Genomic DNA, 25,839 nt, shown 5'->3' on the forward strand with positions numbered 1-25,839 from the left:
ATGTTTTCTTTGTGGAATTAAAGCCTGTTCAACAAACATTCTTGCCTTTTGGAGCTTCTATAACATGATGTAATTTGGAATCACAAAGTAGCATCCTGTCACTTCACATGATAATTATAAGTGTTAATAACACCCAGCTGCATACACACATATATCCAAGCTTTAATCTGGCATTTGTGACAGTTTATTTGATGACAAATTGGAGTCCCTTTTAAGGTGACATAATATCTCTAAGATAAGCCTTAAGTCTTTCTGAGATTTTTTATTTTTATTTTATTTTTTAAGACGTTTGGTCCTGTCTAAAACATTGAGACTCCAAGAGATCATATATATTTGGTCCTGTCCAAAATATCCATTGTGGCAAAAAGGACTTTGAAAGTCATTGATACATTCAACACATCATCTGCTGTATAAAGCTATTGTTTAATTTTGTTACTATTTCTTTATGTTATTCTCATTGTAATTCGTGATGAATTTTCCCATTGTCTCCACCATGAAGTCTGGCAGGGTCTGTCTTAAGTTGACGAGCAATTGCTCTGAAGTATTTATCAACCTGATTATTTGCTTTATGTATGCTAACAATTCTGGTTACAGACATTTTATTTTAGCAATATCGTCATGAATTTGCTGGCCAAATTTGATGGTGATCATCAAGAACCTGGCTTATAATTTGTTTGCTGCCTTGTCATTTATCTGTTAACACTTCAATCAAACTCCATATTGAAGAATAACGCAAAATCTTCAGCTTTTGAAATTTCCCATTCCACTGCATTTTTCACTCTGTGATGAGCATTCAGTACTGAAGTGTAAACATTCTGAGATTCTGGTGGAAATCTTGGAGACCCCGGTCTTCTTATGCCTCTACCACTTTCCCATGGGCATATACTTTCTCACCATAATCCATTAAGTCATCTAAATTTTCTTCTGCATTCTCCACAACATACTCAAAAGTTTCACTTAGATCTTCCACATTGCAAATGGAAATCCAAACAACATGGATGCACAACTCATGAGTGTTACTTTTTGTTGTCATATACTCTCATCTCAATATTTGTTGTCACGATGATTGTGAAAAGTGAAACAAGTATCTTTTTACTTGTGCATTTGGTAGGAGTAGACAAATTGCATTAGTATTTGGAATTTCAAAATACTCATGCATAATAAATGATAAATGTTGATATTTCTTTCCCATGTAAATGCAAATATTTTTTCATCTATATGTAAGTGTCCTCTAGCCTCTTCACTGTTATTGCATAAACCAGTGGCATGATATGTCCCATTACTACATCATTTGCGCAGTAAAACCCTGAATGAATTATGTTGGTGTTGTCTTAGTCAATGACCAATGTGGTACTGAAAGTTAGGTATCTAATATTGGTATAATTTGTATAAATAAGAATTTTTCATGAACTTGAAACACTAGAAAAATGCATAATAAGTAATTCTATGTGGCTGGTTACTTCATGGTTCTCTGGAACTTCAACTGTATGCAATGAAGTTGGCTTTGGAGGCAGATGTCTGTTTTGACTTCTATTTACTTGACTTTAATGAGATTGTGTCTGACACCATTAATAAGACATCATAAATAAATAAATAAATAAATAAAGTACTCAGAGATTTTCTTACTTCTCCTTTAACTAAAGTACTGTGCTGATTTTTGTTTTTTTGTTTTATTCTGTCACGTATTAAGGTTTCCCTAATCCTGACTTGTTGTGCATGAAGCATTACAGGTTCTTTTCTTTTCATAGCACCAGCAGCTTTTCCTCTTCTGTTTAGAATGAGGCTGGAGATAGATGGTCTCAGGTAGACAATTGCAATTAGCCACTTTACACATCCTGAGGCAGGAGATGGGTACAGCTAGCCTCTTGTTTATAATTCCTGAGACAAGAGATAGGAGGGCTCCAGCATGAACCTTTACAGCATATATAACCAGCAGCTTATCTGAACCCCAATATATAAATAAAAATGGGTACGAGGCAAATAACTCATCCTTATCTTCTGTGAACTGTTAAACAATGGTAATAACAGGATCAAAAGAGGGGCTAACCCTGCTTGGACATAAGAACAAAGAGGTCACATACTTCCCATCCTGAGGGCCTGAGAGACCCCTAAACATACCTGTATAGAAAAACCCTCCCTCAGGTCAGAAAGGGAAGGGTTTACAGACTATAATATGTCTAAATAACTTTCCCACAGGGTCTTGCTTTGGAATCCATCTTGACCAAAAATCTCACAGAGAAGAGGAGGGGGTGAACCTGGGTCTGGTCAGGTGTGAGAAATGAAACAAGATAATTGTCAAAGGAAAACAAAGACCCAGAAGAACTTCCCCATATAAATGGTTTAATTCACCTCTGGCATGCTCCTCATTCAAGGGCATGCCAATACTCTCATTTTCCTTTGGGTGTGTATTATTGTTTTGATTCTGCCTTAGATAAATAGACTAATTCTCTCTCTGCTTCCCACATAGTGTATTGTGCCTCCAACATTAAACTTTAAATCTGTTTTTACAGTCTTTGCCTCCTTGAAACATTCTTGCTTTCAGTGTAGGCAGGGATCAGAGCAAATCTGCTTCTAACATCTAGCTGGTCTAGTGACTAGACTTCCTGGTTTTCGTGCAGGCTGCCCAGATTCAATTCCTAGCAGAGAATTAAGATCTCACTTTAAGCCATCACAAACTTCTCTTTCTCAAAAATCGAGAGGAATAAGAATGATTTTAAAACATTATAAAATATTATTGACTTTATTTTAATGAGTATACTATTTCTGCCATATTCCACTTTACATTTTCAAATAAAATAATATCATATTGCCAAGCAACAGAAGAATCATGTGTGTGTGTGTGTGTGTGTGTGTGTGTATTCTTTGGTAGCCATTTAACTAACAGCCACTAGTTTACTGGTAGGGAGGCCCTTACTAATGTCTTATGGATTCGATATTCTGTTTCACCTGGCTGGATCAGCCAGATTAAGCACCGGCCAAAGCCGCAGTAATCCACACCAATTGGCAGATAACTATGGGAATCATACCCACCAAAACCTCTCTAAATAGTTGGAGATGCTGTTTGGAATCTACCGCAATCATATGTCTAAAAAACGTTTATTCAAGGAAAGCATTTCCAGTTGACCCATGGCTCTCTGATAGCTGTAATGGGGGTAAATTTGATGCTTGGCAATCTTCCTTGTAACTAATTGTATTCAATGAAAACTTCTGGGTTCTTATAGGTTATATTTAAGTATTCAGACTTCTATCTTTGTATATACCCAATAAGTGATTGTTCAGCTCTTGATCTGATAGATTTTTCTAATATTTTCTATTCTATTTATGTTTATATGTTTTTAAATTCTTCCAACTCATATACGAATTTCAGCAACAAATTAGTGTGGCTTTAAGACCATAGACTTGTAGTGAAAATCAATGGTATTTAATCTTGGCTTCTAATATTTTGGGGCCGAGTATATTTGTGTGTATGTTATCTGACTAGAGCACAGTTTCCTCTCTTGTTAGGAGTTAATATAATAATCAAGTAGAAAAGCTTCTTAAGACTAAGGTTTTCCAAGTCTGTCAACTATTACCTTTTCAGGTAAAGGAAGTTCAGCTTTTGTCATCTGTCATTTAGCATTCTTTTGATTTTTAAGGCACAGCTCTTAGAAGTTTCAATTTATTTATTATGTAAATTATACCTCAGGGACTGAACTCATAGCCATTTATGATGGTATCTGAGACTTTATATTTCTCCCCTTTATCCCAAGATCTGCTGGTTTATTTCCATAGGAAAGAGAAATCAATGAGTTTAAAAAAAATACAAACAAACAAAAAAACAAGTGATTATTTTCAGATTCTATTTAGGTCTCCATTTGGTTTAACTATGGGACCAACTTGCCATAGTTCTTCAGTCACCATGTGGATAATTAACAACGTGGTATTATTCTAAAACTGCACTATAGCCTTTGGTGTATTCTTTAATGCAGCATAATACATGATTAGGGGAACAAAACACGCAGAAGGGAAAAAATTGCAAAAAATAACATTAAAGGGTAACTTTGAAATGTTGATATTATTTTACATATTTTATTAAATATTTTCTGCATTGAGGAGTTCCCATTGTGGCACAGCAGAAATGAATCTGACTAGGAACCATGAGGTTCATTCCCTGGCCTCACTCAGTGGGTTAAGGATCCAGCATTGCCATGAGCTGTGGTGTAGTTGGCAGATACAGCTCGGTTCTGGGATTGCTGTGGCTGTGGCATAGGCCAGCAGCTGTAGCTCCAATTAGACCCCTAGCCTGGGAACCTCCATATGCCATGGGTGTGGCCATAAAAAGACAAAAGATTAAAAAAAAAATTCTGCATTGAACAGATTTTTATTAAATCCTCTTCATTATAAGTCAATATTCAGTATTTAAGAGCACTAATAAGCATCTTAACCTCAACTTTACCACTTATGACCTGAGGAATAGCAAAAATTAATCTCTTGGTGAGTCAGTCTCATTTTCTTAAGCATTAAGTGTGTAACATATATTTTGTTTTAGTTATTATCATCAACACCATCATCATAATATAGACAACATTTGTATTATATATTCAAGCTCTAGAGTCAGACATCTGAGTGTGAGTCTCCTGGGATATGGTCTGTTTTATTGTTCTGGGTGCCTGAACACTTTATATAAACAGTTAGTTCACTACAATATCATTTCAGTGGATAGGGGAAATAATTAGTTAGAAAAGTGATATTCTTAATGGTGGTTCTGTATTAGAATCTTGAGTTGTAAACTGTTGATAACCTATTATAATTATGTGTGCAACTACCCTATCCAATAGGGTATCCAACATAATTCTAGAAGAAATAAGGAAGCTATAATAAAATGCTTTTTTATTTAGATATATTTCTGAAATTATTCATTTAAGTTTAGTTTATTGGGTTAGTATATTTCCAAGGCTTTATAAAACTAAAAGAAATATAGTTATCCAAAGTCCTAATCCATCAGGGAAGAAATTTTGGAGCACATTTATTTGTGGCTCTTCTCCACAAAATTTTTAGATTTTAAATTTTTTTCTTGAAAGCTCCATATTTATTGCATTGTTTACCATTTAGGACATCATTAAACATTGCTTATAATTTTGAAATGGATGTATATTATTTCATTTCATGAAAAATACCCTATTAAACTCTAAATTTTTTCCTCATATATTATAATTTGTCAATGATTAATATGTTTTACTTAAATATAATTATTTGTTAAATAAGTTTTACCTACTTGACACCAGGAGTCAGTAGTCTAGAATGGAGACTATATCCCAGCTGATAGCCAGTCTTGGAAAAGAAGATTCACAGACCCTGTTGCCACAACAGGCATACTCTGTGAAGGTGGCAATGGGGCAAGAGGGATGCAATATACACACGCAGGCTGCATGGCTCACTTCCTCTGGCATACACTGAGATAAACAGATAGGTATACAGAGCATAAACCAAAGCACACCACTTAGAAAGACAGGTTAGAAGTCAGGATTATAATGATCTTGTTGACTAAACTGCACATGAGCAGAGCTTCTGTGTGTTGTTAATATTTTCTTTCTTTCTTTTTTTTTTTTTTTTTCCTTTTTACAGCCAAACCCTACAGCGTATGGAAGTTCCCCAGCTAAGGGTCAAATCCAGATCCAAGCTGCATTGGTGACCTACACTGCAACTACAGTATAGTACCTACACTTTACCACCAGATCCTTAACACACTGGGCAAGCCCAGGGGTCATCAAATCAACATCTTCATAGACACTATATCAGACTCTTAACCTGCTGAACCACAAGTACTACAATATTTTCTTTCTTTATTTAAAGCAGTGAATAAATGAGTGTGTATATTTTCTTTTAATTTATATATATAACCAAAATATTTTGATTTTTTACAATGTACATTATATTTTGGTAAAAATTTTATATAAAGAATTTTTTATATGAATGCATAGTTTAATACCTTAGAGTACATGTACATTGTGTGCATCATAGGAAACAGTAAATCTCATTCTGGTTTTCATGAAAGTTCACACAGCTGCCTTTGACTAAGATGAGGAATACTTGCTCTAAAAGTACTGGAAAAGAAAGAATAAAGTATATATATGTACAGTATAAAGTATATTAAGTGATATCTAGACTACAAAAAGCAAGACCTAGGAAGTGACTGTAGGGATCTAAATCCTCTGGGAAGACACAGAAATCTAAGTGGAACCATTTATCATTACAAATCTTGGGAAACCAGTGATTTTAATTTATTTTACTTTTTTCTTTTATGACCACAGCTGTGGCCTATGGTAGTTCCCAGGTAAGGAGTCAAATCAGAGATGCAGCTACCAGCCAACATCACAGCCACAGTAATATCACATCAAAGCTGCATCTGCCAATTGTGCTGCCGCTTTTGGCAATGCTGGATCTGTCATCCACTGAGGAAGGCCACGGCTCAAATCTGTATCCCCATGGATACTACTTGGATTGTTAGACTGCTGATCTAAAACAGGACCTCTGGAAACCACTGGTTTTAAGTCAGCTTACCTAGATATCAAGAGTTGGCATATCTGTGTACTTACATGAATAAAAATATATTATTGGAACCAGGAGCTATTTTGCAGTAGTCAGTCTGTTGATAGTGGATATTTTGAGAGTTTTATGAAAGCATTCAAAGAGTGTGGGTATGAGGTTTATTAGTGCATTAGTCAGGGTTCTCCAAACAAACATAGCCAATAGGTGTAGATAGATGGATAGAGACACAGATATTATAAACATACATAGATAAATATTATATAAATACATATATATACACACACACACATAGATATTACATACATATACATGGAAAGAGACCAAAAAAAGAGTTAGTACAAGAAATTTTCTCACATGACTGTGGAGGCTGAGGAGCCATATAATCTCTTATTTACAATGCAGAGGTCTTAGAGAGCTGGTGGGGAAAATCATAGTCCAAATATAGGTGGATACCAATGTCCTGAATCAAATAGTCAGGCCGTCTCAAGCTCTGATTCTCATTTTTCCCCCAATAAAAGTTAAGTCAGAACTCTCATGATGTGCATTTTTTTAAGTCAGCAGTGACTAGGAACAAATAATTCTGCATGTAGGATCAGCTATTTGGACATGCAGATTGCCCATTAGCACAGTTTTCCATTACGAAGAGGTCCATTCTTGCCTAAATGACCTACCATCAATATCTCTAAATTATTAACAGTTTTTATTTTATTTTAATTTATTTCATTTTATCAGCTGCAACCTTGGAGTATGGACATTCCTGAGTCAGGAAATTGAATCTGAGCTTCATCTTCAACCCATGCCACAGCTGTAGAAACAAAGAATCTTTAACCCACTGTGCCAGGCTAAGGATCCAACTCATGCCTCAACAGCTACCCAAGCTTCTTCAGAAACTACACCTGATCCTTAATCCAGTGTGCCACATCAGAAACTCCTAATAGTTTTTTTTTAAATCAAGATATTGTTTATTTACAATGTTTCTTCAATTTTTTTATTTTTTACAGCAGAGTGATGCAATAACACACAGTTTTTTATTCTTTATCTCTGAGGAAATATTTTCAAATTTTCAGCTTTGGGTAGTTCCCATTGTGGCATAGCAGAAACTAATTTCACTATTATCCATAAGAATGCAGGTTTGATCCCTGGCCTCACTCAGTGGGTCTGGGATCTAGTGTTGTCATGATCAGTGTTGTAGGTAACAAATGAGGCTCTGATCCCACATTGCAGTAGCTGTACATAGGATGGTAGCTGTAGTTCCAATTAGATCCCTAGCCTGGGAATTTCATATGTCATGGGCGCAGCCTTAAAAAGATATATATGTGTATATATATTCACCATTTCATATGATGCTACCATGGCTTTGTCATAAATGGCTTCATTATGTTATAATCCCTCTATGCCCACTTTCTGGAGAGTTTTTATCAAAAATGGATGTTGAAATTTAGCTAAAGCTTTATGTTCATTGATTGAGGTGATCATTCTCCATATGGTTTTCATTCTTCAAGTTGTTATAAGGTGTATTGCACTGATTGATTTGCAGATATTGAAGAATCCTTGCATTCCTGGGATATATCGTAGTTGGTTAAACAACTCCCAAGCTCAACATCAAAACTAACTAACTAAATAAATAAAATACAAACAACTGAATTAAAATGGACAGAAGAACTGAATAAACATATCTCTAAAAGGAAATGCAGATGGCCAACAGGCATATGAAAACATGCTTAGCATTAAGCAGTACTTATCACCAAGGACATGCTCAGCATTAGGAAGCACTAATCCCTGGGGGCATGCAAATCAATACCACAGTGAGATATCACTCCAAATGTGTCATAACGTCTATCACCAAAAGAACACAAATAGCAAATGTTGGTGAGAATGTGGAAAAAATAGAATATTTACACTCTTTTTGTGAATTAGTCCTACCACTGGAAATCACCATGGTTCCCCAAACAAACATGATATTTGTCAAAAAATTAAAAACTGCACTATTATATGAACCAGCAATTCTACTACTGGTATATATCTTGGAAAAAAACAAAAACACTAATTCAAAAAGATGCATGCATCTCAATGGTCATAGCAGTATTGTTTATAATTGCCAAGACAACTGTCCATCAACAGATGAATAGGTAAAGAGGTGGTATAAATCTATATAATGGAATATCACTCAGCTATAAAAAAGAATGAAAATTTTCAATTTGCAGGAATATAGATGGACTTGGAAGGCCATTTTTCAAAGTTAAATAAGTCAAATAGAGAAAGATAAATAATGTATGATTTCACTTATTATGGAATCTAAACAAATACAACAAAGTAGGTAACGTAACAAAAAAAAGATGTAGGCTCACAGATATAGAAAACACACTAGTGGTCACAAGTGGGGAGAGATGGAGAAGGCGTAAACTATTGTTTGTAAGATATGTTCAAGGACATAGTGCACAATATGAGAAATATAGCCAATAATTTGCAGTAACTGTATAGGATGAGTAACCTTTCAAATTTGTATCAAAAATAAAAATTTAAATGAAAAGATACTAATTAGTAACATAATATCATGAATGTATCATATTGACTGATAAAACTTAATATATAGCCAAGTTTCAAAGACCCTAACTCCAGTGATGGTGTGTATATTATTTAGACCCTACAATACTGGTTAAAATGAGAACATGTTGAGAATAGCTAAAAAAGGCGATTATATCAATAATACACAATATAAAGAGATTTAAATTGATATTAGAACATAAATTATGAGAGAAAAAGAAAAGATATCAATTGTTTTATGTAACTGAAGATAAGTTCTCATTAGCTAAAAATAAAGAAGTACATGGGGGTATAGTGTCGAGGGTCCACGCAAGAGATGAAGATGATTGTCAAGTTGGAGACAATGATCATGGTGTACAGGGTGATCACTATCCAGAAAAAAGCCACTTCTAGCTGAGGAAATTCAGAGTAGCCAAGAAAAATAAATCCCACTAGGAAGCTCTCATTATTTTCTGTTGCTTTAGGTATTGGGTTTTGGACATAATTATAAACAAGATTTAGTGAATGATTTCGAAAAAAATTTACTTCAATTTATTTATACATGGTAAGCATTATTAGTTTTCCAAAAGGTCTTAGGAAATGGGAAATATTTGTGATTTTCCTTACCTTAGACCCATAGGATAAAATCTCTCTTCCATAAGGGTGTGAGTTCAATATGAAAGGGATATTTGTAAAAAATTAACTTTGAGATTTATCTCCAGAATCTGTGATTACGCCATACCCAGTTGACACTCAAATAATCACTTTAAATCCTGTGCATGTTCCTTTCAGATTGTCCTTTTACCCATGTATGCAGTAGCTGTCTAAAATATTTGAAATAAAATTGAACACCAAGTTTTAACTTTGAAATGTGTAGTTCTCTAGTTTATGAGGGTACAGCTTACATTGTTCGGTGATGTGAATAGGAAGGCATGACATGGAGGATTTTTCAGAAACAGGGATCTTTTGTTCTCAAGTTTGGTTCTAAAGAGTGAGGCCTTGAACATAAATAATTTTCTAGTATCTGAAGCTAACTTTGGGATCTGAGGAAGTTTCTCTTGTGGCTCAGTAGTATAGAATCCAACTAGGATATATGAAGATTCAGGTTTGGTCCCTGGCCTCACTCAGCTGGTTAAGGATCTGGCATTGCCATGAGATATGGCATAGGTAGCAGAGGCTACTTAGTTCCCTCATTGCTGTGGCTATGGCAGAGGCCAGCAGCAATAACTTCGATTCAAACCCTAGCCTGGTAACTTCCATATGCCATAGGTGCATCCCAAAAAAAGAAAAAAAAAAAGAAACAAGAACAACAAAAATGTTTCATGCCTTTACGGAAAGTAAAATAAGCATGTGAGTAGCCCATCTATTTTTTTTTTAAATTTTTAAGGTATTATAGGTATATAAATTATGTATATATCTTATTACTTTTATTTTTTTATGACTCAAATGAATTTATCACATCTGTAGTTGAATGATGATCATAACAATCCAATTTCACAGGATTTCCATCCCACAGCCCAAGCACATCCCCCCACCCCCCCAAACTGTCTCCTCCGGAGACCATAAGTGTTTCAATGTCTGGGAGGCAGCATCTGTTCTGCAAAGAAGTTCAGTCTGGCCTTTTTTCAGATTCCACATGTCAGTGAAAGCATTTGATGTGGATGTCTCGTTGTATGGCTGACTTCACTCAGCAAGATGGTTTCTAGGTCCATCCATGTTGCTAAAAATGCCAGTATTTTGTTCATTTTAATGGCTGAATAATATTCCTTTGTGTATATGTACCACATCTTCTGGATCCACTCCTCTGTCAATGGACATTTAGGTTGTTTCCATGTCTTGGCTATTGTAAATAGTGCTGCAATGAACATTGGAGTACATGTGTCTTTGTGAGTCATGGTTTTCTCTGGATAGATGCCCAGGAGTGGGATGGCTGGATCAAATGGTAGTTCTATTTTTAGTTTTCTAAAGAATCTCCATACTGCTTTCCACAGTGGTTGCACCAATTTACAATCCCACCAACAGTGTACTAGGGTTCCTTTTTCTCCACACCCTCTCCAGCACTTACTGTTTGTAGACTTTTGGATGATGGCCATTCTGGCTGGTATAAGGTGGTACCTTCTAGTGGTTTGCATTTCTCTAATAGTGAGTGATGTTGAACATCTTCTCATGTGTTTCTCGGCGAACTGTATGTCTTCTTTGGAGAACTGTCTGTTTAGATCTTCTGCCCATTTTTGGATGGGGTTGTTTGTTTTTTTGGTATGGAGCTGCAGAAGGTGTTTATAAAATTTGGAGATTAATCCCTTGTCAGTCTGTTCACTTGCAAAGATTTTCTCCCATTCTGTGGGTTGTCTTTTCATGTTGTTTAGGGTTTCCTTTGCTGTCCAGAAACTTTGAAGTTTGATGAGGTCCCATTTGTTTATTTTTCTTTTTATTGTCAATACTCTGATAGGTGGATCTGAGAAGATGTTGCTGTCATTTATGCCAGAGAGAGTTTGGCCTATGTTTTCCTCTAGGAGTTTGATAGTGTCTGGTCTTATATCTAGGTCTTTAATCCATTTGGAGTTGATTTTTGTGTATGTTGTTAGGGAGTGTTCTAATTTCATTCTTTTCCATGTGGCTGTCCAGTTTTCCCAGAACCACTTATTGAACAAGCTGTCCTTTCTCCATTGTATATTCTTGCCTCCTTTGTCATAGATGAGTTGGCTGTAGGTGCGTGGGTTTAATTATGGCCTTTCTATCCTGTTCCACTGATCTCTATTTCTGTCTTTGTGCCAGTATCATGCAGTTTTGATGATTGTTGCTTTGTAGTATAGTCTGAAGTCCATGAGCCTGATGCCTCCAGCTTCATTTTTCTTTTTCAGGATGTCTTTGCCTATTCTGGGTCTGTTGTGATTCCAAACAAACTTTAAAATATTTTGTTCTAGTTCTGTGAAAAATGTCCTTGGCAATTTGATAGGGATTGCATTGAATGTGTAGATTATCTTAGGTAGTATAGTCATTTTGATATTAACTCTTCCAATCCATGAGTATGAAATATCTTTCCATCTATTTGTGTCATCTTTGATTTCTTTCATCAGCAGCTTGTAGTTTTCAGAGTACAGGTCTTTTGTCTCTTTAGGCAGGTTTACTCCTAGGTATTTTATTCTTTTGGATGCGATGGTAAATGGGATTGCTTCCCTAATTTCCTTTTCTGCTCTTTCATTGTTAGTGTATGGAAATGCCGTTGATTTCTGTGTATTGATTTTGTATCCTGCGACATTGCCAAATTCATGGATGAGCTCTAAGAGTTTTCTGGTAGTCTTTAGGATTCTCTAGATGTAGTATCATGTCATCTGCAAATAGGGATAGTTTTACTTCTTCCTTTCCAATTTGTATATCCTTGCCTCCTTTGTCATAGTTTAGTTGGCTGTAGGTTATTTCTTTTGCCTCTCTGATTGCCATGGCTAGGACTTCCAGAACTATGTTGAAGAGTAGTGGTGAGAGCAGACATCCTTGTCTTGTTCCTGATCTCAGCAGGAATTCTTTCAGCTTTTCACCATTGAGAATAATGTTCGCTGTGGGTTTGTCATATATGTCCTTTATCATGTTGAGGTAGGTTCCCGCTATGCCCACTTTCCAAAAGGGTTTTTATCAGAAATGGGTGTTGGATTTTGTCAAAGGTTTTTTCTATGTCTATGGAGAGTATCATATGGCTTTTATTCCTCAGTTTGTTAGTGTGGTGTATCACACTGATGGATTTGTGGATATTGAAGAACATTTGCATTCCTGGGATAATCCCAGTTGATCATGATGTACAATCCTTTTAATGCATTGTTAGATGTGGTTTGCTAGTATTTTGTTGAGGATTTTTGCATTGATGTTCATCAGTGAAATTGGTCTATAGTTTTCTTTTTTTGTGGTATCTTTGTCTGGTTTTGGTATCAGGGTGATGGTGGCCTCATCAAATGAGTTTGGGAGAATCCCTTCCTCTGCAATTTTTTGAAATAGTTTCAGAAGGATAGGTATTAACTCTTCTCTAAATGTTTGATAGCATTTTCCTGTGAAGGCTTGTGGTCCTGGACTTTTGTTTGTTGGAAGGTTTTTTTTTTTTTTTTTTTTTTTGTCTTTTTGCTATTTCTTTGGGCTGCTCCCACGGCATATGGAGGTTCCCAGGCTAGGGGTCCATTCGGAGCTGTAGCCGCTGGCCTATGCCAGAGGCACAGCAATGCGGAATCCGAGCCGCATCCGCAACCTACACCACAGCTCACGGCAACACCGGATTGTTAACCCACTGAGCAAGGGCAGGGATGAACCCACAACCTCATGGTTCCTAGTCGGATTCGTTAACCACTGTGCCACGACGGGAACTCCTGTTGGAAGTTTTTTACCCACAGTTTCAATTTCAGTTCTTGTCCATTCATCTTTTCTATTTCATCTTGTTTTAGTCTTGGAAGATTGTACTTTTCTAAGAATTTGTACATTTCTTCTAGGTTTTCCATTTTATTGGCATATAGTTGCATATAGTAGTCTCTTATGATCCTTTGTATTTCTGTGATGTCCGTTGTTACTTCTCCTTTTTCATTTCTAATTTTATTGATTTGAGTCCTCTCTCTTTTTTGCTTGATATGTCTGGCTATGGGGTTATCAATTTTGTGGATCTTTTCAAAGAACCAGCTTTTTGTTTCATTGATCTTTCCTATGGTGTTCTTTGTTTCTATTTCATTGATTTCTGCTCTGATCTTTATGATTTCTTACCTTCTACTAACTTTAGGTCTTGTCTCTTCTTCTGTCTCTGGAGCTGCTTTATATGTAAAGTTAGCTTCTTTATTTTAGCTTTTTCTTGTTTCCTGGGTGGGCTTGTATTGCTATCAACTTTCCTCTTAGAACGGCTTTTGTTCCATCACATAGTTTTGGAGTGTTGTATCTTCATTGTCATTTGCTGCCAGGTATTTTTTAATTTCCTCTTTGATTTCGTCAGTGATCCATTGGTTGTTTAGTAGCATGTTGTTGAGTCTCCACGTGTTTGTGTTTTTTGCAGTTTTTTTCTTGTGGTTGATTTCCAGTCATATAGAGTTGTGGTCGGAAAAGATGCTTGATATGATTTCAATTTTCTTAAAGTTACTGAGGTTGGATTTATAGTCCAGGATATGATCAATCTTAGAGAATGTCCCATGTGCATTAGAGAAGAATGTGTATTCTGTTGCTTTTGGATGAAATGTCCTATAAATATCTATTAAGTCCATCTGGTATAATGCATCATTCAGAGCCTGTGTTTCCTTATTGATTTTCTGTCTGGTTGATCTGTCCATTGCTGTAAGTGGGGTGTTAAAAACCCCCACTAATATTGTGTTATTGTTGATTTCTCCCTTTAAGGTTGTTAGCAGTTGCCTTATATACTGTGGTGAACCTATGTTGGGTGCATAGATATTTAAAATTGTTATATCATCTTCTTGGATTGATCCTTTGATCATTATGTATTGTCCTTCCTTGTCTCTTAAAATATTCTTCATTTTAAAGTCTATTTTGTCTGATATGAGTATTGCTACCCCAGCTTTCTTTTGATTCTCCTTTGCATGAAATATTTTCTTCCATCCTCTCACTTTCAATTTGTATGTGTCTCTAAAAGTGAAGTGGGTCTCTTGAAGACAGCATATATATGGGTCTTGTTTTTGTATCCATTCAGAAAGTCTATGTCTTTTGGTTGAGGCATTTAGTCCATTAACATTTAAGGTAATTAAAGATATGTATGTTCTTATTGCTATTTTATTCATTGCTGTGGATTTGGTTTTACTGCTCTTTCTTCCTTCATTCTTCTCTTGTTCTTTTCTGCCTAGATAAGTTGCTTTGGTATTTGTTGTAAGGCTGGTTTAGTGTTGCTGAATTCTCTCACCTTTTGCTTATCTGTGAAGGTTTTGATTTCTCCTTCAAATCTGAATGAGAGCCTTGCTGGGTAGAGTAATCTTGGTTGGAAGTTTTTTCCTTTCATCACATTAAGTAAATCATGCCACTCCCTTCTGCTCTGCAGAGCTTCTCCTGAAAAATCTGCTGATAAACTCATTGGGGTTGCCTTGTATGTTACTTCTTTCTTTTTCCTAGCTGCTTTCAAGATTTTCTCTTTGTCTTTAATTTTGGTCAGTTTGATTAATATGTGTCTCAAGGTGTTCCTCCTTGGGTTTATTTTCTATGGTACTCGTTGTGCTTCCTGGATTTGAGTGAGTGGTTCCCGCCCCATGTTAGGGAAGTTTTCAGCTATTATCTCTTGGAATATTTTTTCTGTCCCCTTCTCTCTCTCTTCTCCTTGTGGCACCCCTATAATACGGATGTTGGTGTATTTAATATTGTACCAGAGTTCTCTGAGACTCTCTTCATTCGTTTTCAGTCTTTTTTCTCTTTCTGCTCCACATCCTTGATTTCCACTAATCTGTCCTCCACCTCACTTATTCGTTCTTCTGCCTCCTGTCTTCTGCTGTTAGCTGCTTCTAGTGAATTTTTTACTTCAGTTATTGTATTTGGCATCTCTTCTTGCTTAAGTTTTATATCTTGTATCTCTTGGGTCAGTGTTTCTTGTAAATGGTCCATCTTTGCCTCCAGTTTATTCCCAATGTCTTGCATCATCCTCAGCATCAACATCCTAAAGTCTTTTTCCTGGAGGCTAAGAATCTCCTCCTCACTTAGCTGATTTTCTGGGCTTTTTCCTTTATCCTTCATATGAGTTATAGTTCTCTGTCTTTTCATTTTTATAGGTTTTTGGTTTGGTGACCTTTTTACAGATAATAGAGTTGTAGTCTCTCTTACTTCTGGTGTCTGACCCCTTGTGGCTGAAGTCTGTATGGTGGCTTGCTGTAGGCTTCCTGATGGGAGGGGCTGATGCCTGCCCCCTGGTAGGAGGAGCTGATTCCAATACCTCTGGTGGGTGGGGCTTAGTCTCTGGATGAGATTAGAGGCAGCTGTGTGCCTGAGGGTTCTTTAGGTAGCCTGTTAAGTGAGGGGTGGGGCTGTGATCCCACCTAGATTGTTGTTTGCCCTGGGGCTTCTCAGCATTTGACTGATGTGTGGGGCCAGATTTTCCCAAAATGGCCACCTCCAGAGAAAGGCACTGCTGCTGAATATTCCCAAGAGCTTTGCATTCAATATCCTTCCCTCACAACAAGCCACATTCACCCCTGTTTTCCCAGGATGTCCTCCAAGGACTGCAGTCAGGTTTGACCCAGATTCCCATGGAGACTTTGCATTGCCCTGGGATCCAGGGCACATGAAAATCTGTGTGTGCATTTTATGAATGGGGTCTCTATTTTCCCCAGTCCCATGGAGTTCCTGCACACAGGCCCCACTGGCCTTCAATGCCAGATACTCTGGGGCTCTTTCTCCCCATGCCAGATCCCTACACGTGAGATTTTGTTGCGGGGCTCAGAACTATCACTCCTGTAGGTGAGTCTCTGTGAACCAGTTAGTTTTCAGTCTGTGGAGCTTCTCACCCAGAAGGTATGGGGTTGTTTATATTACAAAATCACCCCTCCTGCCTTTTCATGTGGCCTCCTCTTTTTCTTCTGGGGTAGGATATCTTTTTTAAGGTTTCTGGTCCATTTGGGTGAAGAGTGCTCAGTCTTTAGTTGTGGATTTCCTTGTTTTTATGAGAGAAGTTGAGCTCCAGTCCTTCTATTCCACCATATTAATCCCTCCCTGTGTACAGTTTTTATGTAGACAAGCTCACATAGGGCTGGGATATTGTTAACTTTTGCCTTGTTCAGTATTGTTTGGTGTCTGCAGAGAGCGGATTCTTTCAGTGGAGTCCTATTCAAAATACAGTGGATAGCTTACAGTTGGCTGATCACATCTAAGTTCTAGATGTATGTATTCCTTGATTATATATGTGTAGTGGCCTTTTCTTGTTCCAGCATGGATTTTTTTTCAACACTATTGGATTTTTCTCATAAAATAGTGCACACTTATTAAACTTGTCTTAAATCAACCATCCTTTAAAGATAAGTATTTGATTTTCCTTTGAGGCTCTTTGCTCTGCAAATTCCAATTTGTTGTAAAGTCATTTAAATTTGTCTCATTAGGAGTTGATGGTGTGGCTCAGCAGAAATGATCTGACTAGTATCCATGAGGACTCAGGTTTGATCCCTGGTCTTGCTCAGTGGGTTAAGGATCTGGAATTGCTGTGAGCTGTAGTGTAGGTTGCAGATGTGGCTCAGATCTTGCATTACTGTGGCAGTGGCATAGGCCAGCAGCTGTAGCTCTGATCCAACCCCTACCCCAGGAACTTCCATATAACACGATTACATCCCGTTCAGGTTTATTTACAGCTTCCATCAGGAGAGACGTGACTGACAGGCTTTGCTAAGCAGTTTTGTTCCAACAACAAGACTTAGTTTTCCTGTCTGTTGTCCAGCTGATCTGTGGGTCTCTGGGTCTCCACACACTCGAAAAGGCTTCCAGTATATTTCCAGGCAAGGATTTGCCCCCAGTGTTTTTTCTATCACCTGTGTCTGGGTTCACTGAGGTTTAGGTTCTTCTGTCTCCACACAGAAGGAATTCAGGAATTCAGTGAGAGACAAAGTGATAGGCAAGAAATAGATTAGCTTAGGTCACTGATGAGAGAAGTAAGCAGGAAGGCAAGGAAGCTCTCTCTATATCTTATTAAACCAACTTCAGTCAAATACAGTTTTCTTTTAGAAGTTCCTGGCTAATGATGTGCATTTATGTATTTAATGATTAGTATAAATAAAAATACTTAATTATGAATAACTTCTCTTAAATAGTTGTTAAAGTGTCCCTCCTCTTCTGTGGTGAATAAAAATTAAAATAAAATTAGAATTAGTACCTTTTAGTATATCCATACATTCACTGTCACTGTCTTGATAGCTGAGAGCAGTCCATACTTCTTCATATAAGCAAATAATTTTCTGAGTAAATTTCTTTAAAAAATTATACACAAATACACACATTAATATTTTTATCTCTATAGTTTTCATTTTGAAAAATTTCATGGAAACTCAGGAGCAGCAGTAATTTAATTCTAGTCTTTCTTTACTAGGAGGTTCAATTTAAACCCTTTTTTCTTTAGACACTTAGGAATGTCCATATGTCCACAGAGATTTACTTAATGTAGTTTAAGTCACTAATAGCCCAAGATAGCCACAAGCCAAGGTTGGGGAAACTATTCTGATAAGTTCTGTAGAAGATTTCTCTGGTGTGATTAGGGTCAATTCATTGAGGAAATGAACATTATTTATTCAGAATCTTCCAATATTATATGTCTTTAAAATTTTTGGATCATAAATTTTATGTGTTGTTGTTCAGTAAATGTACAGTAAAGATAAGCCTGCAAATGTTAATTTATTTCTGAGTTCTGATTATTTTGGCCAAAAAATTACAAATCAAATGGAATGTGGTTAATTTAACAAAAAAGATATGAGCAGAAATTCTTAAAACACCTAACTTACGAGAAGTCAACTAATTTATTTTAAGTTCACATAATTTCAAATGTCTTCCATTTTTTGGAAAAGTACATTAAATTATAACATGGATTTTCATGTATTGATCTAAACAGTGAAAATGATGGTAAAACTTACCTTGGTGCAATAATATTTAGCGAATGTTCAACAATGCAATCATAATGCAGATTATAACTTAAGGTTCTTATATTTCTCAAAAAATTTTTATGAAGTGAATTCATTAAACCTCTTACTTGGGAAGGTATACCATTTATCCAGTTTACATTTTAAAATGGTATTTTAAAAATATATGTTTTTTGCAGTATTTTGCTTTAATTTAAGCCTGATACCCCAAATAGATGTCCAATTAAAATTTCTTTGTACTAAAAGTGTGTATGCATTTTGATAGCTTCCAGCAAAAAAAATATATATATATATTTATATACACACACACATATATATATATACATATGGTTTTTGAATTACAGTGTGTCTAATTGAAGACCTCTTTAAGTTGTTTTGTTTTCATGGGTCTGGACCTTCATTTCCCATCTCAGATTTGGTATTTTGTTGTTGCTGTCATAATATTTCTTCCCTCTTTCTTTTTCTTTGCTCCTTCTGGGATTCCTTTAATGCATAGAATCCTGACTTATAAAATCACATAAGCAGTAGAGGGTTCTTCCATTCTTTTTAAATTTTTTATTGTTGTTACTCTAACTGGATAATTTTAAATAATTGGTCTTTGATCTTACAGTTTCTTTCCTTTGCTTGATCAAGTCATCTGTTTAGTCTATTGATTTTTTTTTCTTTTTTATTTCACAGTGTTATAGAATTAGAATTTCTTTTTGGTATATTTTTATGGTTTCAAATTTTGTTAAGCTTCTCATTTTGGTCTGATATTGTTTCCCTGATTTTGTTTAATTTTTTGATCCTCTTTTAGCTAAACTTGTTTGAGATAAATATTCTGAATTCTTTGTCAGGCATTGTTCTTTTTAAAAAAATTTTATTATAGTTGATGTACATGTTCTGTCAATTTCTGCTATATTGCAAAGTTACTGATTTATACACACATGCACACACATATATATATACACACACATTTTCTCACATTATCTTCCATCATGTTCCATCACAAGTGACCAGATATAGTTCCATGTGATATAGGGCAGGGTCTCATTGCCTATCCACTCCCAAAGCAAAATTTTGCATCTACTAACCAAAAATTCCCAGTCCATCCCACTCTCTCCCCATACCCCTTGGCAACCATAAGTCTGTTTTCCATGTCCATGAGTTTATTTCCTTTCTGTGGATAGGTTCATTTGTGCCATATGTTAGATTACAGATATAAGTGATGTCATATGGTATCTGTCTTTCTGACTTACTTCACTTAGAATGAGAGTCTCTATTTCAATCCATGTTGTGCAAATGACATTAATTTGTTCTTTTATGGCTAATTAATATTCCATTCTGTGTATGCACCAAAACTTCTTAATGCAATCATCTTACAATAGATATTTAGATTTTTTTCCATGTCTTGGATATTGTGAATAGTGCTGCAATGAACTTAGGGATTCATGTATCTTTTTCAATGAAAGTATTTTTAAGATATATGCCCAGGAGTGGGATGGTTGGATCATATGTTAGTTCTGTATTTAGTTTTCTGAGGTACTTACATATTGTTTTCCATAGTGGTTGTAGCAATTTACATTCCCATAAACAGCTAAAGAGGGTTCCCTTTTCTCTACACCCTCTCCAGCATTTGTTATTTTTTGACTAGTTAATAATGGCTATTATGACAAGTGAGTAGTGGAACCTCATTGTAGTTTTGATTTACCTTTCTACAATAATTAGTGATGTGGAGCAGTTTCTCATGAGCCTGTTGGCCATCTGTATCTCTTCTTTGAAGAAATGTCTATTCAGGTCTTTTGCCCATTTTTCAATTGGATTACTGGGTTTTTTTGCTGTTGAGTTGAATTATGTTGTTTGTATCCTTCAAAGATTAAGCCCTTGTCAGTTTTGTTGTTTCAAACTATTTACTCCCATTCTGTAGGTCGTCTTTTTTTTTATGATTTCCTTTGTTATGCAAAAGCTTGTAAGTTTGATTAGGTCCCATTGGTACATTGGTTTCTATTTCTGTTGCCTTGGGAAACTGACCAAAGAAAAATTTTTATGGTTGATGTGAGAGAATGTTTTGCCTATGTTCTCTACTAATTTTATTTTATTTTTTTGTCTTATGTTTAAGTCTTTAAGCCATTATAAGTTTACTTTTGTGCATGGTGTGAGGTGTATTCTAGTTTCATTGATTTAGATGCAGCTGTCCAGTTTTCTAAGCACAATTTGCTGAAGAGATTGTCTTTTTCCCATTTTATATTTTTGCCTCCTTCATCAAAGAGTAATTGGCCATAAGTGTCTGGGCTTATTTCTGTATTCTCTATTGTGTTCCATTGGTCTGTATGTCTGTTTTTGTAATAGTACCACACTGCAGCTTTATAGGATGGTCTAAAGTCTGGAAAAGTTATACCTCAAGCTTGGATTTTTTTTTTCCCTTCAGGTTTGATTTGGAAATTCTGGGTCTTTTATGGTTCCAAATAAATTTTTGGATTGTTTGTTCTAGTTCTGTGAAAAATGTCATGGGTAATTTGATAGGGATTGCATTGAATCTACAGATTGCTCTGGGTAGTATGGTCATTTTAACAATATTAATTCTTCTAACCCAAGAGCATGGAATATTTTTCCATTTCTTTGAATCCTCTTTATTTTCCTTGATTAATGTTTTACAGTTCTCAGCATAAGGTATTAAACCTCCTTGGTCAGTTTGAATCCTACGTATTTAATTTCTTCAAATGCAGTTCAAGAATTTTTTTTCTTGTTTTTTTATTTTTTAGGAAAGGGCAGAGTGATGGATATGGATATACTGGTTTTGATTTCATGTAATTCTAACATTTTATTTCCCAAAATTCCTACTCATTTGAGCTAAGGAGAGGGAAGGAACAAAAATTGTTCATGTCCACTACACTGTTACTATACCCTGCAGACCTCTGCCTTGACAACACAGCAGAGAAATATCCAGCAATAGTGGCTGTGACAAGATGTGATCAATGTTTGTTCATTCCTATATGCAGTATTGCTATTTTCACTGTGTTAGAACACACAGCTTGTGCATTTCAATAATAAATAATTTATATATTTAACCCATGTTAATAAAAATCAAATATAATTTATTAAAATTTTTAAGAAACATTATTCTTATAATAATAAAATTATATTAAATGCATACGGTAAATAATATTCAATATAACACACTTAAAAGTTATTCTTTTAATAATAATAATACATTTAATTATCTTCTTTTTGCATTAAGATGTAATAGACATACAACATTGATTACATTAATTTTGGAACATGTTATTTTGATACATGTGTATATTACAAAAATTATCACAATAAATTTAGGTGAAAGCCATCACCAAAAATTATAATGTTATTCCTGAGAATTTAAAAAATCTACTCTTTTAACAATTTTCAAATATACATGATCTCATTTTTGGTTATAATCAGCATGCTGTTCATTATATCCCTAGTACTTATGTATCTCATAATGAGATATTTGTAACTTTGAACAACTTCACCTATTTTGCCTATGAATTTTCATAAAATTTTCATACCATTTTAGTTTTTTAAATATAATATTATGGTTTCATAAAAATACAGAAGTTATGTGGAACTCTCTCTCTCTCTCTCTCTATCTATCTATCTATCTATCTATCTATCTATCTATATCTATCTATCTCCATCTCTGGATTTGATATAATGGGAGTGTATTATAAAAGAAATTTTTTTTGGATTTCCTGTTGTGTCTCAGGGGGTTACAAACCTGACTGGTGTCCATGAGGATGCAGGTTCAACCCTTGTCCTGGTCAATGGGATAATATCAGGTGTTGCTATGATCCGTTTTAGTTGCAGAAGTGGTTCAGATCCCACATTGCCATGGTTGTGTCATAGGCCAATAGGTGCAGCTCCAATTCAACCCCTAATCTGGGAACTTACATAAGGTACAGGTGTGGCCATAAAAAAGAAATAAAAAGATAATTTTTACAAATTCTTTCAATTTTAAAGGGAGACATTTTGAACCTGTTGGTCATCTTTGATTTTCTGGCAGCGACTTTGGTGATTATAATTGATACCATGGAGAGAATGGTATGTTTGGAGATATATATCTTTATAAAACAATTATCTGTGATAATGTTTTCAAAACTCTGAAAACAGTAAATAAAATTATCACCTTCATCTGCATGGATACTAGTCAGTTTTGTTTCCACTGTGCTACAACAGAAAATGAATACTTCCATTTCCAATACTTCTGGTCACCAAATATGTAGGGGTTTCTCCCCTTTACCAAGCAAATTCCAACTCTCTAGAGTGTAGCTTGGCATCTTACAGCTTAATTCAATTCTCACACTATCAACATGGAAATAGCCTAATAGCCCATTATAATAACACTAAAACCAAAAATAACCCAATGTCCCATTGTGCTTTGTGCAAAAATTATTTATTATATTCAGTTTTGAAAACATCTACATCTTTCCCCATTTGAAAAGATAACATTGTTTATTTTCTTTTGAGAGATATGAATAACATCATCTATATACAAATATGGAAATAAAGAACATGCATTCCAAGCTTTTTTTTCTGTAATTTTTTTGGAGAAAATTACTTTTGAGCATATTTTTCAGTGCTTCTAGAACATTTTTATTTCTAAATCTGTAGATAATTGGGGTGAAAGAGGGTGTAGATTTGGTATAGAATATTGGCAAGAACTTGCCTTGGAATGTGGAACCTCTTATTTCCCATATATGTGAAAATAAATGGCCCATAGTACATGAGGACTACAATCATGTGGAAGAAACAGGTAGAAAATGACTTTTTCCATGCTTCTGATTACTTCTTTTGGAGGACAGTGAGGAGAAAAGACATGAGAGGAAAAGATTTGGAGAAAGGGATGAGCAGGAAAATGATGTGACTTACATAAACTCCTGGTTCATAGTGTGTTGTGTCCAGACAGAGCAAGACCAACATGGCTGGGGCTTCACACAAAAAGGGGTCAATAACTCTTGAGCCACAGAAGGGAAAGTGCAGTCTGTAAGTTGTGTGAACAATGGAGTTGACTGTTCCAATAAGCCAGGACCTTCCAGCCATGAAGATTCTGATAGAGTCATTCCTAGGAATGGGATAGCACAGTGGGAGAGAGGTGACTACATAACAATCGTAGGGCATTGCTGCCAGGAGAAGGGACACTGCTCGAGAGGGTGAAGGACAGAAATATTTGGAAGCCACAACCTGCAAATAAAATAATTCTGTTGTCTGAGTGAAAGTCAGTGATCGCTTTGGGAACAGTGTTTGAAATACCCAAGATATCCATAAAAGAAGGATCAGTGAGCACGAAGTACAGCAGAACATGGAGTCATAAGTTTCTGAGGATAAGGAGAATCATGACTGCATTTTCTCTTACAGTGATAAAAATATGATGACTTTAAAAGAGAAGAAAATCAGACTTGTTTGGGAAGAATAGAAGAATCCCAAAAGAATGATGTCACTACTGAAAATGTGATTCTCTTCTCCCGTAATGTATTCTTTCTTTTACTGATGAATACATACATAAATAAATACTCAATTAAAAGCTAAATATAAAAGAGAGAAAACTAATGAAAATCTCAAACTCCTTTGATATTTAGCTACATACTAAAATGAGAGTTAGTGACATATATCTTCAATTAAAGGTAAAGGACATTCAGCCAGGTTTTACATATTTTTGTTTTATAACATGGGCATTTATCTGTTGAATCAATTATTTTATTTCATTATGAAATGAAGAAACCCCTTAATTCTATATTTAATTTCCTGGAATATTAACTACCACCCTTTTGCTGTGAGTTTGCAAAGTTTAAAACCCTATGAATGAGTTTTGCAGGATGTTTGGATGTGAAATTGGTCCCTGTCAGTTTTGACTACACTTCAGTAAAATTTGCTGTAGTCATAGATTCGGACTTCAGGCAGTGGTGCCTCGCATAGACTGAAAGTCTCTAAAATCAATGATGACTGATAGCTTTAATTCCATATACCTGCATACAATGTTATCGATGCTTTCTTTCTGTCTGGAATAATTTTGTCCATCTGATTTTTCTTTTTCCATTAATGATGCACTTTGCTATAGCCATCCTGATTCAAAATTTAAACTTCCATTTTAACAGTCATAAGTATGGACAATGTTTATTCACACTGAATCCCTGGACCATTGTAGGATCTTAAATGCTTATTAAGGGAATTATTGCTTTATGTTTGCATGACCTCTGATATCAAAGGTTTCCAATGATGCATCTACTAAATTTACCTTTTTAGATTGTTTTGCTCTCTCCACAAGATTATGTATTATTTTGTCTTCAGGTATTGGAAGAATACCGTCAGTCCATCAAACTTTCCCGAACTCCCTTATCATCTTACTTCTAACATATTTTCCCAATTTCTATGAGGCACTTAAAGTTTTGACAACTGTCTTTTATAACACTTTGTCTAATCAATCAATCAAGCACGTGGAACATCCTCCCATAACACTGAAATGATGCACAAAATACCTTCAGTGACATTCAGGATCTTGAATTAAATCTATTCTTGTTGCAAAGAGTAATGATTGAGTTTAAACTTCCTAATTCTAAGTTAAAAAATGACGTGAGAAAGACACATCACACACCACATAGCCTCATCCACATTTGTGCAAATCTTACTCAACATAAAATTCATTTCTTTCCATCTATCATCATTTCCTTCTTTAATAACATTAAATGTCAGAAAAGAGTTGTAAGATGTAGTTTACATCTCTCTATCTTGTAGAAAAATCTTGGAGCCTAATGAAAGAAAATGCTATCATTTTTGGTGTTATTTTGAGTTACAATCACCACCATATCTCACTCCTTTCTCAAAGGAAATTGAAAGACTTTGTATTTTTTACTTGGTAAATGTACTGCTGTCTAATCATTTTTATCATTTTTCAATTACCAAGATTCTCAAAATGCAGAATATATGCATTAATTTTGATGTATCAAAATTCAAAACAATTTTCATTTTTCTACTAAATCAGTAATTATGTAAATTAATTGAACAGAATATTATTTCAAATTTAATTCAACTGTAGGCAAATTATTAACTAATCTTGTAAGACTGCATATTTATAGGTTGAGCAAATACTCATATTCTAATTTTTGTCTTTACATTAAAGTTTTGACCTTAAGGCATACAAGAAAATAAAAAAAACAAATAATTTTCTTTCTGAATTTATTTATTTATTTATTTATTTATTTTAGGGCCATGCCTGTGA

The 25,839-nt window shown here is 35.2% G+C and overlaps 1 protein-coding gene across 1 annotated transcript in view; it reads right to left on the minus strand.

Moving 5' to 3' along the window:
• The window catches only part of LOC110259594 (olfactory receptor 2H2-like), a 29,805-nt gene continuing 13,299 nt past the window's right edge, over positions 9,334–25,839 (minus strand). The window contains exon 2 of the mRNA XM_021085071.1: positions 9,334–9,465. Coding sequence (XP_020940730.1) covers positions 9,334–9,465 — 132 coding nt within the window. The remainder of the gene's footprint in view (positions 9,466–25,839) is intronic.

This window comes from Sus scrofa, chromosome 2 (genome assembly GCF_000003025.6).
Source record: "Sus scrofa isolate TJ Tabasco breed Duroc chromosome 2, Sscrofa11.1, whole genome shotgun sequence".
Taxonomy (NCBI): domain Eukaryota; kingdom Metazoa; phylum Chordata; class Mammalia; order Artiodactyla; family Suidae; genus Sus; species Sus scrofa.